General features: G+C 33.5%; 1 protein-coding gene across 7 annotated transcripts in view; it reads right to left on the bottom strand.

The window, feature by feature from the left end:
- LOC149478768 (T-box transcription factor TBX2-like) overlaps nucleotides 1-8,453 on the bottom strand; it is a 97,688-nt gene extending 89,235 nt beyond the window's left edge. For 4 of the 7 annotated variants that reach the window (XM_089708361.1, XM_089708363.1, XM_089708365.1 and 1 more), the window contains exon 1: nucleotides 7,938-8,451. In XM_089708361.1, coding sequence (XP_089564487.1) covers nucleotides 7,938-8,257 — 320 coding nt within the window. In that variant the 5' untranslated portion in view covers nucleotides 8,258-8,451. Of the gene's footprint in view, nucleotides 1-7,937 lie in introns of all 7 variants that reach the window. The other 3 variants (XM_089708362.1, XM_089708367.1, XM_089708364.1) reach the window with 2 other exon arrangements.
- Nucleotides 8,454-14,250: the final 5,797 nt, after the last annotated feature.

Raw genomic sequence — 14,250 nt, 5'->3', positions numbered from 1 at the left:
ACTTTTTGAGACATAAGATAAACATTTATAAACTGCAGAACCTAACTTCGGTACGAAACGTATTGAAAATTTCATGGAAAAGATTTCGAAAAATACACAAGTTTTTCCTTCTCTGTATTTCTACAATATTGGAAAGAGAAAAGGGTCTTATACCTAATCATAAATTAACCTACCTAGTATCCAGTTAGTTTCTACAATATTTACTATTTAATAGATAAATAATCTTTTTGTAACTACCTAATGACAAAAATTTTAAGTAGAATTAGTAGAAAAAAGCTTTTATTTTTTCTACTTATAACGTTACCTTAATCATATTTTAAATTCAAGTTTCACTTTTTTAATATTTCTAAGATAATATTTAACCACGTTAATCTATAGAATATCTAGGTAGGTACCGAAGTACCCAACCCTTATTTTAACTGAGCTTATGGATGCGATACATTAGCAAAATCAATAAAATGATTGACTCCAATACAAAACGTACAACTATTGTGTAATTCAGTATAAAATTCCGTATATTTACGCGGCCACTATCAAATACTTCAAAGCAAGTCTTTTATTACAGACAGTGACGGTACAAATTTGTTAAACACGTAAATACTGAGTAAATTTTATTTAATCTAGGGTTGGCAAAAGTTTTATAAAATGATTTTTTCTGTAAAAAATAATATGGCTCTAGAAATATATTATCTATTATAGGTAAGAATGAGGTGATGTTATGACTTCTATCTAAAGTAGATATAAATAAAATTTAATCTTAATGCAGTTAATTATATTTTTATGCAAAGGTATAACCGTTGTTCAAATAATTGTGACTTTAGGCTATTTTTGCTACGCAAACTTTACGCGATACAGTATTTCTATAAAATATGCGCCAACCCTAGTTCTCTTCTATGTAATTTTGAATTAGCCAGTTACTGCAAATTAAAGGATAGTTTTTCCAATATTTTCCGTATAACATGAACCATTTTCAGATCACTTTGGTTATGAATATGATAAGAAAAAGTTTGACTGGTAAATTAGGGCTAACAAAATTTAATTATTTATTAAATCTACTTTTAAACCGCTTAGGTACCTATAGGTTTATTATGTTGTTAGATATTTCAATACGATCATTTAAAATACTTAATAAAACTCAATTAGATAGGAATGTACGTATATCTATCTACAATAAAAAAATTTCACTAAAATTTTCCATTTGTAAAAAGAAATCAAAATAAAAACTCGCAAGTACAGTAACAGTATTAATTATTTAATAGTGTTGTAATAACACCTTATCGATTCTAATTAAAATCTCTACGAAATAAAAACTTTATTTCAATGACAGTTGCTTTTTTAAATATAGGTACCTAAATTAACAATTTCTTTTAATACAAAAACAATATACAATAGTTAGTACCTATCTAATGGTCAATTATATTGTTTTCATGACAATTTTATTAGCTGCGGATTTAATACATTTTCTGAATGTATTATTTGCCTTTTTTGGTCTGGCAATAAAAATAGGATAGTTGATACTGGCAACTCTTCACAATGGACTATAAAAATTACTGCGCGTTATAACCAATTCATTAGCTCCTACGTTTTATAATTTCTCACTTTTTATAGTTATAAAGGGCAACACTTTTTATCCATTTGTCATACAAGGGGGTTTCGTTATCCGAGAAAATTATTTCTTGTTATGTCTTATTAGAATATTTCGTTCAAAACAACATATATGCAAGAATAGTTATTAAGTCACCAAGATATTTTAACGTTCATAATTACTCATATATTGGTTTTTGTATAAATGATGTCAATAATTGAACTTTAACTAAGTTAAAATTGAAAGTACCCACGTACATTATTACTTTTTCAACCTAAACAAAAATATATTTATAAAACATGAGGTAAATAGCTTTAAAAATCCAAAACATTTTTGCTAAAATGCTTTAAACATTGTTTGCAATTTAAATAAAACGTATTTTTCCTTTCGTTTTTTTCTTACAATTGCTGTAATTTACAGAACGGAAAATTTTCTTCTAATTACTTACGTGCCTACTTCTACCTACGTTTCTTACGTTTGTAAAAGTTCACTTCACGAACTAAGAAAGTTTAATTACTCAAACTGCTCAATTTATGCTTGTAATATGCTTTTTCAAAACTAATATTAATATAGTTCAATTCTTAACAACATTTGTACCTATATCACGTGATAATTGCAATAAATGAAACAGTGACCTTTAATTAAAACACCTCTGCGATATAATTTGTCAACAATATAATATCTCGACGGGTTATAAAGTATAAATTGATTTAATGTCATAGTCTATGCGACGCCTTTGTTATCTGTGGCTACTTGTAAACATGCTATATTACCTACTCTGTGGTTTATTATTCGCTAAAAATTCTGATTGACGTCAACTAAATAAATATATTGCTATTCAGTAACACAAATTAATTATTACTTAATTCTAAATTTGTTTTCCAAGAGTAATTGTAAAAGAAATGGAAACACTTTGGTAAAAGTGTACCAATGCAAGGTACTTATTTTACCAAATATTGATTTTGTATTTATCACTGTCTCTCTTATTGACTATTGTATATCCTATTCGTGTATAACTTCTAAAATGCTAAAGATTGTACATTCATTTAAAATAGATTTCAGGGTTTTCAATCGCAGTAGTAAGAGACAAGAGTACCTAAGTATTTCAAGAATTAAACTTTTTTACATTGAGATATACATATATGGAGACGACACCGCCTACATCACTTATGTTCCGCTCAACATACGCCACATGACGTATGTTGAGCGGTTTTTTTAATGGTTTTAAAGTGGAACGCATCAAATATGCCTTCGTGTGTGTTACGATATTGCACAAATAATACAAATAATACGGAAATGTGCAAAGGAATAACTTTCATCGGTAAGAACCTAACTAGATAATAATTTTTAAAACTTAGTTAGAGCAAAAAAATGGCGCACAGATTTTGTTCGTGGTGTCTCCTCCATACGTATACCTAGTAATATTATCTCAATGCTTTTTTAAGAAAATTTTCTCTACACTGACTTCTTATCGGAAAGTTTATTTCATTGGATGATGAAGTACCTAAGTTTAATTAAATAATAAATAGTAGGACTTCACAAGGCATGAAAACATATGCGATATGGTTAGATAAAATAAACCATAAATAACAAATTACATTGTTGCGTTGATTAATATGTTGAATCAGACGTCATTTACATAAATACCTATTTTGTGTTCATATGAATGTGGTTAGTGATAGTCATTTTAATTCTAGCTAACAAAAAAGATAGTTCATTTAGCGGAGCAAGTTAAAAACTAAAGTTTCCATCAGCCGTACCCACTTGGGCATTCACAAGAAGTTTAACAACAGAATTGTTGGCGCCAAAATAATCGTCTGCGGTTTTCTTCCGAGTTATTTTCTTTTTTCAAAATTTCCCGCGCTTTGATGTTTCAAGTGACACCCTTGAAATTTTGGCGGTAACCGCCCCTTGGTTCCCACGTTTTGATACTTTAACAAAACATTGTTTTCGCGTTGCGATTTTTTACAATTTATTATTTTTTTCTGTCTGTATAATTTATTTATTTTTGAATGCATGGTTACAACTTACAACGTGACTAAGGTTTTTTGTTGCTTTATAGCTCATTTGATTTGACACGCATCTATGTAGCTAGGCTGCAGGTACTTGCCTAATGAACATGAAAATAGGTAACTTATATTATATTTAATCTCGATTTAATATAATCTGGCCTATGAGTACGAAATGTTTTGGTAGGCAAACATTTTTAGTATGCAAGTTATTTAGAGGTAGGTAAATAATTCAGATTAAATTTTATTGAAACATTTTTTTTTTGGTAAAGTTGTTTAAAATTTTTATTGTATCTAAACTGGATAGGTAGGCTAAAATTATTTTAATGTTAATATTTAGTACCTAAAATAATAATATTGTAGTGATCAATGACGTTATTGTTGGGTCTATCGGGTATAACGCAAAACGCTCTTGCAATATTTTCCTAGAGATGTAGAGTTTTTAACTTTAAATTTAAATATCTAATGTTAAAAGCCATTATCCACAGGTTCTTCTTTACGTATTAAATTAGTATACCTAAATGTATCTATACCTACCTATATCCATTGACAAAAGAAGAGATTTATATTTTATACTTTGATTGCGAAATACTCGGGCAGGTAGGTACTATGAAGGACTATTTGCTTTGTTCTTACATATTTCTGAATTCATTCATTTAGATAATGTGGCGATTATACGCATAGGGTTTTTTGAATCACTGATACAATAAATAAAAAAATAAACATACCTAGATGATCTTAAAATTTAATTTGAAATCAATTTAAAGGTAGGTAATTTGCATATCATTCTTTTTTAATTTCGGTCTAAGCATATTAAAACAATATTAAAAAGGTTAGATAGATTTCTTTAGTAGTGTCCCTGCTAGCATTACTAATAATTTAAACTCGTCTTCAGTACTTGCAGAGACCTTTTTGAGGGACCATGTTGCGGGGTGCAGTACATTATTTCAATTGCGTCACGTAACTGCTAATGATATTGTTACAGCATTTAAGACACTTAATTTAAAAAACACTTGTGATCTTTGGGGAATGTCCGTAAATTTAGTTAATAATATAATAGAAAATATTGCAAACAATTTAGCTTTCATATTTAATAAGTGTTGTGACTATGGTACATTTCCTAATTTACTAAAGCTTAGTAAAGTTATACCTCTATTTAAGAAAGGCGATCAAGAAGACTGTAACAACTATAGACCTATCTCGATTTTACCAACATTAAGTAAGGTATTCGAAAAGTTAATATTAAACCAATTGACTAGTCACTTTGCTTCTAATAATTTGCTGCACACCAAACAGTTTGGTTTCACAAAGGGGCGCTCAACCACAGATGCTGGAGTTGCACTACTAACACATATATATAAGGCATGGGAAAACTCAAAAAATGCTTTGGGGATATTTTGTGACCTCTCCAAGGCATTTGACTGCGTTGAACATTGTACATTATTGCGTAAACTTAATCACTATGGGATTAAAGGACAAGCTCAGAACCTCATAGCCTCATACCTGCATGATAGGATACAAACTGTAGTTGTTAATGGAGAACGTTCTAGCGGTGCGTCAATTAACATTGGTGTTCCACAAGGATCTATTTTAGGACCCTTCTTGTTCTTGGTATATATCAATGATCTACCTTATTATTTACAGGATAGGTGTGAAATAGTTCTGTTTGCAGATGATACCTCATTAATATTCAATGTGGATAGGCATGACCCAAATGTTGACGAAGTGAACAGTACTCTTTTACACATATCCGACTGGTTTACTGCTAATAATTTATTATTAAATGCCAAAAAAACAACTTGTGTTGAATTTTTACTACCTAACGTTAAAAAGTTGAGCAGAAATATTACCTTGAACGGGGAGGTATTACACCCTACAGAATCGACTGTATTTCTTGGGTTAACATTGGACGAGAAACTACAGTGGGGAGCCCATGTCAACACCGCTGCAGGTAAGCTCAGTTCAGCAGCATATGCAGTCCGAAAGGTAAGGCATCTCACCGATGAAGATACAGCTAGATTGGTTTATTTCAGCTACTTTCATAGTATTATGTCCTATGGAATTCTACTATGGGGCAGGGCAGCAGATATAGAAACTATATTTATCTTACAGAAAAGAGCCATTCGCTCTATATATAATTTACGTGCTCGGGACTCACTAAGAGATCTCTTTAAGAATACTGGTATCCTTACTGTACCATCACAGTATATATTTAATAATATTTTGCATGTACACAAAAATGCCGACGTACACACAAGAGTAGGAGATAGACACTGTTATGGCACAAGGAACAGAAATAGAATTGAAATGCCATTTTTCCGATTAGCTAAAGTTAAAAATTCATTTATGGGTCAAGGTATACGCTTTTACAATAGAATTCCTCATAATATTAAAGAGTTTGGTAGTGCTAAATTTAAAACTTATGTAAAAAATATATTAGTTCAGAGAGCCTATTATAGCATTAAGGAATATATGGAAGATGAAAATCCATGGAGGGTTGTCGCGTAAGAACCACAGGACAGTTCTTTGGCATATATATATATATTATGTAGTTAGATTTAAGTTACAGATTATGTAATATTGACAATATGATTTTAAAAGAGCAACTATGGAGTTTCTTGCCGGTTCTTCTCCATAGATACTGCTTTCCGAATCGGTGGTAAATGTTAAAAATACTTATGTAATGACGATTCGAAAGTGCTACTAAAAGTAGTCTAATTGAATAAATAAATGTTTGAGTTTGAGTTTGAGTTTGAGTTTAGAATGGACGAGTTATTGGGATTTGGTTTTATTTGTTTTTGTTTATTTATTTGATAAGATATTTAAATTAGACAAGTTCAAGTAGGTAGGTAGGTAACAGACTTTTTTAAGTAGGTAACATTCATTTTTCATGTAAAATCTGAATTATTTTACCTACTAATAAAAAGATTTACCTAATTCAATTCAGAAAGGTAATTTCTTTCTTTTATTAAGTATTGATGATAATTTTATATCAATGCTGTCTATTGTTAACCATTACCTATAAATGTTTAGGCTATTACAGACTACCTACTACATTTAACGAATTGCACCTATTTTTATACTTCAAATTAATTAAGCAAAAAGCAATCATTTTACCAAATAGATACCTACCAATGATACTTATTTCTTTTTATTTTGGCACTTGATAATATAGTTTTTGCAGGCAATGTAAAATATTTTTAACTCCTACCATATTTACCTAAATTAATTGCACAGGTACATTATAATTTATTTTTTATAAGTGTCACTGATTTAAAATGCAAAGCAAAATAATACCTATAGGTAGGTGTAAATATTTTTTAAATATCAATTGAGTTAACAATAATGACAAATATTATCTAATGATTAAAAATGTATTCTGCGTAATAAGAATTTTCAATGAAGTAGCTACCAATAAGATTTTTATAATTAGAATTTCAAATTAAAAAAACTTCTTTTGCAATTTCCTATTTTTTACAAATAATTTATGTTAAATAAATAAATTTAAAGGAAACTTTCTGTTTTTACTTATCTATGTTCTATTTAATAGTTTATAGAACTTCATATTTAAATTAATGAGATAATACAAAAAAGGCGTAATTAAGAGTGACAATCCCGTCGGGCGGTGGAGTTAGCGAAAAAATGCGCCTATGACGACACTTTTGCATTACAAGTAGCTTCTTGTTTAAAAAGTTTCATGATATTATGCCTACTTTTCAAATTAATTCATATTTTTTTTAAATTATCTTCATGTATAACAAAATAACAATTTTGAAATAATGAAAGAACTGTAAAATTAGGTATAGAGTTCTGTTTGAGAGTGGTTGTCTTGTTTCTCTTTTCTTGGAAATAATTGAATGTAGACAGTCAAACTTATATTTTATTCTTTGTGTTATGTATTTACTATTTTATTGGAGAAGCCATACTATCGCTACGTACAAGAAAATCGTTTCTTAAGTTGCTGTAGCTTAACGAAGAAGCGGTTTTGTATTTATTCATAGTTTAGACCGGACCGGTCGGGCCGGTTATCATATTTATGAATAACATTACTTCTTTATCATCGTTTTAGACATAAGAATGTATATCGACTGTCACTTTATAATTAATGTTAGATCATACTAATAATTATTCCGGCACAGATTTGTTTTGTAAACAATTCCACGCTGACTCTACATTCGATAAACATCGCTGTACACGGCTACACATATTTCTGTTCGGACTTACCGCTGCAAGGCACAGGACGCAAACGATTCGTAAACTAAGCACACACAACACTCAGACAGCACTCGGTACCGCGGTGGGCACGATCACGAGCGACAACGGCGTCCGGGGCCCGTACTGACCTGCCACTCTTGGTGATCACCATTTCGGTGCCCAGCTTGTGGAACTTCTCCCAGAGGTCCTTGCCCTCGAGCGTGACTTTGGGGTCGTCGACGACGCCGTCGTCGTCTGGCGGCAGCGGCGCGTACGGCGGCGGCGGCGGCTTGAGCAGCGGACAGGGCGCGGACAGCGCGGCGGCGGCGGCCAGCGCGGCCGGCAGGTACGGGGGCGGCGGCAGCGCGCCCGCCGTCAGCAGCGCCGACACCGAGAAGTCGCTCGGCCGCGGCGCCAGCAACGGATGGAAGGCGACGGCGTCGCGCCGCTCCGCGCCCTCGAAGCGCATGCCCGCGCCGCCCGGGGCCCACGGCGCGCGCTCCACGGCCGGCGTGCCCGTCGGCTCCAGCGGTCGCGCTCGCGCCCGCTCATGCAACGTCCATGACGCGCCGGCGGCTCGCGCGGATACACTCGTGGCGCGACAATGACACGGTTCCCTGGCGACACCCGCTCGCGCGGCAGGCGTCAAACGACTGGCCGCCGGCGGCGCCGGCTCCGACACCCCTCCCGCCGCGGCCAATGGCGCGGCGCGGCCGGCCCCCGCGCGCGCGCCCGCGCCCCGCGCCCCGGGCCCGCGCGGCCGGCGGGCGGCGGGCGGGGCCGCGGCGCCGCGCGCCTTGTTTTTTCGTCGCGGCGAGGTGTCCGCCGCCGCCACACCTCGCGGCCGCCCGCAGCCGCCCGCAAGGCCCCGCACGGCGACGCGCGGCCACCGCTCAGGGCGCGCGGGGGCGACGTTCGCGGCCGCCTCTTTCTAATTGGACACGTTTCCGTTCGTTCATCAATTGAGCTCGTTACGGCCGATATCTTTTGTGCAGCAGGCCCTCCGGTTCGCGTTGTCTCCGCGGCCTCCCGCCTCTACACTCGAGCACCTCGCTTCTTCACAATTCTTGGCAATAGTTCTAGTTTTCTTGCTACGTTGTTCAGTATTTCTTTTTAGTATTGTTTGTATTCACTATGAAAGTGTTGTTTATGTGTAACGTTAAGTGTAGAGTATACTATTTTCATTTTACAGTCTCTTTAACATTATAGAGGTTTTTCTTGTAGAAAGAAATAAATAGCTCTACATTAAATACACTACAAAAATGATTGTTTCGCCGAGCGCTATAGCTAGGCTCTCAAAGGCCGCGTAGGTGTGTAATGGCAGTAGACGCTAACCGCACAAATTAGGTAGGTACCTACTCATGTTTCTCTTCGTGCACCGGTCGCCACCTCAATTTGAATAATAATGCGCCGTAATGCGTGATGCACAAAAAGCGTTATACAAGGAACCGGCATTAACTAGCGAAATAAAAGGCCATAGAATGTAAATGAATATTGTTATGTACGTATTGTTTTTTGCCCAATTTATTTCTGCGCGATATGAGACTCTTATAAACAGCTAAGTTGGAATACTTACACTACTATTTGCGCCTATACGCCTGGACTTCTTTTTCACAAAATATTTATTTAGTTAATGATTCAGATGCGTTAAAGATTTTTTATTTAAAAAAAGTACAAAAAATGATAACTTAAATACCGTAATGACTTTAAAAGTAACTTCATTCTCTAATAAATTACCTACAACATTTTTTTATAAATTTAAAATCAATCAGTGTTGTCATTTTTAAGCAATTTTTGTTATTAACGAGAACACACGATACCTATATACAAAAAGAAAAATGTTCCGTCTTTATATTTTATACATTTTATTGAATATACAATTTTGTAGGAGCTTTTTTAGTTTAGGTAGATATAGGTAGGTAGGTAGGTACGCTAGGCTAAAATAAACTTGTTTGAAAAGTTAGGTACCTACTTATGTATCGACTATTAATAATACATATTTGTATTTTGCTATAAACTAAGCCCGTGGCTTCGCCTGTAGTAGTTCCCCATAATATGTAGATATGACTAATTTTTTTTTTTCAAACAAAATTTTCGACTGAATAATCCTCCATAATCCATTATTATTTATTATATTATCCAAGAATAAAAATGCCTCCTTTCCGTAGCTGTTCACGAACAATGAAAGAAATAGTTGGTTATTATGTGTTTTATTTCACAATTAAAACGCACTTTATAATTAATTTACATAAATTATTTTTAAACAATTGTTTTGTCCGACGCGGACGCGACGCTTGGACACGTTCAGTCGGTGCGCTACAGCTGCGACGTTGTAGTAAAAATATTGTATGAACTAAATAATTTTTAAGTATTTTATGTGTATTAAATAATAAATAAATCATTTATTTTTCTCAAAAAAACTTATAACTACATTAACAAAAGTAGGTACCTACAAGTAAACATAAACCAAGAGGACTGGTGTCTGCGATAGGCCGTAGCCCGTAGCCTGTAGTGCAGATCGCCAGGCACTCCCCAATTCGAACCGCTTCAATAAATATTAAATATAAAAATAGGATAAATATGGTAAAATATAATTTTAGAAATACTGATTGTCATGTGCGAAAAATTTTATTGTTGAAATATTTTTTTTTTTATCATACCTAAAGCTTTTATAATGACACATTTTTATAAAGTGTTGATTTTAATTTCTACAGTACCTTCCTACGTATACCTATACCCAATCTGTTTATAAAAATACTTTAGCACTTTAAAGCTATAGATACCTATCTTTATCAAGTAACATCTTTAGTTATATTTATTTATTTTATTCCATTCAAAGCCAGGTTATACAGCTTGTTTATTATATTTTCATCAATAGGCAACACGGTGGGCGATACGGTCAATTTAACATCGTAAATAAAATTACACATACAGCAGAGGCGCTAGCTTCGTAATATTAATCATTACATGACATTCATATAAAATTCATTGTATTTTTCCTATAAAAATATAAACTTAGGTACCTACTGTATGGTTTTATTATAATTTACCGACTCTAAAAAGGAGGTTATCATTTCGGAACATTTAATGTATGTAGTGATAATTATTTGATGTTCCTTGAATTCTTGATTTAATTGTTTTATTTTAGGTAGAGTGGTTCACACCACATCAATTAAAAAATAAGTAATAAATTTCAATAAATATATTGTGTTGTCGTCTACCTATCACTTAATTAAATCAATAACATACAGACAAAACTAATAACATAGGTAAATCAACACATATAAATAAATAAATATCTGAACTCCATTTTACACCAAATATCGCCAGATCTCCAAGATAAAGCAAGAGATATGTACCAGCTTAGATCATTAATGTACCAGGGTCCCACTGCAAAGATAATTTTTTAAGTGAAATAAATGATTTATTTATTTATTTATTATTTATAAATATTATAAAAAAAAAGATTTTTTCAACCACTCTATTTGTACCTACTATTTGTTGTGTCTGTTAAAATAAATGTTTCCTTTCCATTCCTATTATTGTTTTAAAATAAAATACACGTGTAGAACCAAGGGCGCCGAAACACAAAACCAATCGTGAAGAGGACCCGGGGATATCAAGTAACTTATCAATAACCACATTTAAGCCTCGTGTATTTTTCTAACAATAAACATATCTATTATAAAAAGGTGTGAAAGCCTAGAAGCTTCTATATCAAAGATACACTTATGGAGACACTTGAAAGAAATTAGAAATAACTAAGTAGGTACATAATACGTAGGTACTTATGCTGTTTTTCGTGTTTGTTAGAAATACAATTACTGCCGATTTCTCAACTGAGAATTGATTTTATTAAGGTGAAGAAAGCTTATGTCTGATACAAGAAAATATTTAAGCAGAAAATATTTAACTGGTCGTTAGTAATTGATAATCTATAAAAATCTATAAAAAAAGTTTAGACAAATTGCCATCGTATAAAATCTACAATTCCGATGTACGATTCGCGTCGGTTTTCACATCGTAGTTGTTTATTATCTGTGAAAATTGTATAATTTCCCGCCACTGAGTTACGTCAATTAAAATTACTTCACTTATGTTTATTACCTAGCACGTATGTGACATAATTTGTTGGATTATTATCGTTACATGCGATTATTTAATTTGTTATAAAATATTAATATTCATTTGCCATATTTTATTGTTTTTTTATCATTTGCGAACGGAGATAGTGACGTCAGAAGCTTTGCCATAAAATTGTTATTTAGGTAGGTACCTAATATAGGTATGTAATAAAGTTCCTTTGTATGCATATGTAATCTAATTATATTTTATGTTTGTAAGCATTATTATAAAATGTTAAATAATCAAGACGATAAAACTGTAATAAATTCTATGCAAAAACAACGTGCGTTTTATTTTCTTAAGACCACACATACATTTAAACGAAAGATATTTTATGATTATATGTTATGAGTCTAATAAACTAGGTAGGAGGAGTAACGATAACAGCTGTCTTTAGCTAGTTATAAGTTTTCTAGAAAGATGAAGAACTTTTAAAACTTGCGTGTCCCTTAGAGAGCGTGTCCCTTAGAGAGCGTGTCCCTTAGAGAGCGTGTCCCTTAGAGAATTGTAAACGTATTTCATTGAATATGTTCTAGTATAGTAAATTCAAAGAGTTCATATATTTTTATTATGATGTGGCGTAATAATAACGACGATTTTAGAGTAAGGGACAGTTTTTCTTGCTGATATAGTCTATGAAAACAATTTTTGGCGTATATTTACACATATTATTAGTCATTTTAACTAACAGATAGGTAGGTTATGCTGCAGATAGGTAGAGAATCTACAATCTTGGAATACACCCAAGGATATTAATCAATTAATCAACAGCTCTACATTTTATATAGAGCTGCATAACATCATCACAGCATTAAAATTTTAGTAATCTTCCTATATCTCTTTGCCAAATTTCATCTAGATTAGATCGCGATCTGCTCAATAAAACTTCCAAAATTGAACCAATTTTGTATACCTATACCTTCACCAATATAAGGCTGCCTTATTATACTGACTAGATTTCCGCCCGCGGCTTCGCCCGCGTTTTCAAAGGAAAACCCGCATAGTTCCCGTTCCCGTGGGATTTCCAGGATAAAACCTATCCTATGTGTTAATTCAAGTTACCCTATATATGTGTGCTAAATTTCATTGTAATCGGTTCAGTAGAATTTGCGTGAAAGAGTAACAAACACACACACATCCTCACAAACTTTCGCATTTATAATAGGTATTAGTAGGATAGGATTGACATAGGCTCTACCATACGTATGTTATTTTTATTTTTCTCCAACTTTATCCCAGCCGCAGCCGAGTAGAGATCAGCAAAAAGTTATATCAAATCATTTATAATATTAATTTAGCGTAACTAATAAAACTTATATTAAAATCAACAAGAAAGTTCATAGAGTTGTGCTATGTCAATTAGGTACGTTCGCGGCCTGCTTCTCCTGTGACAATATAGTACCTACGGACTTTTCTGCGTCTATTTCAAAGTACGGAAGTGCGGCTAGCCTACAATAGCCCCTTGGTATGCTTGCCATGCTTGCTAAGACCTAAAGGAGTGCGTCGACCTTTGATCCTGTTTGACCTAAGATCCTAGGTTTTCTTGTACTGGTTGCTAAAATATATAACAAGTAAATTTTTGCTTGAATAGTTGAAGTGAAACTTCTTTATCGGAGTTGGACAAAAATTTAGTGTAACATTTTTGCGTTACGCCGTACGCGTGACATTTTTGCGTTACGCCGTACGCGTGACATTTTTGCGTTACGCCATACTCGTGACATTTTTAAGGTCATAAAGAAGTTTCTTACGTGTGCACTCTAGTACACGCATACATTTTTTGAAGTGAAACTTCTTTATCGGGGTTGGACAAAAATTTGTGTAACATTTTTGCGTTACGCCGGACGTGTGACATTTTTGCGTTACGCCGTACGCGTGACATTTTTGCGTTACGCCATACTCGTGACATTTTTAAGGTCATAAAGAAGTTTTACTTCTTACGTGTGTACTCTAGTACACGCATACATTTTTTTTTATTAATTATAGGTACTTAAAGGGCTGAGGGTAAGTACGGTGTATGTACGGTGTACGGTAGACGGTGCATGATTCGCTTCCCGATTTTATTGAGATTGTTTTAAAATTATCTGCCCTTAGCTTTACAGAAGATAGATAGATAACATTTACTGTGGATGACAGTTTTGATACCTACAGCTTTATTACAATTTTTTAAACTTTGACACATTGTCGTACATAATATTACGACTTCATATTTATTGCCAAATACATATATATACCAGTTTAAAATTACAGTCATCATACCTACTTAAAAATATTAATAAAAATCGCTATACCTACTACTCAAAAAACACTTGCGTAAATAAAAAGTCAAATAGGTACATT

The sequence above is a fragment of the Colias philodice genome, chromosome 21, assembly GCF_061535455.1.
Source record: "Colias philodice isolate Cphi_HAF_F1 chromosome 21, ilColPhil1 Martin Lab GWU primary, whole genome shotgun sequence".
NCBI lineage: Eukaryota > Metazoa > Arthropoda > Insecta > Lepidoptera > Pieridae > Colias > Colias philodice.
This window is presented reverse-complemented; position numbering and strand designations above follow the sequence as displayed.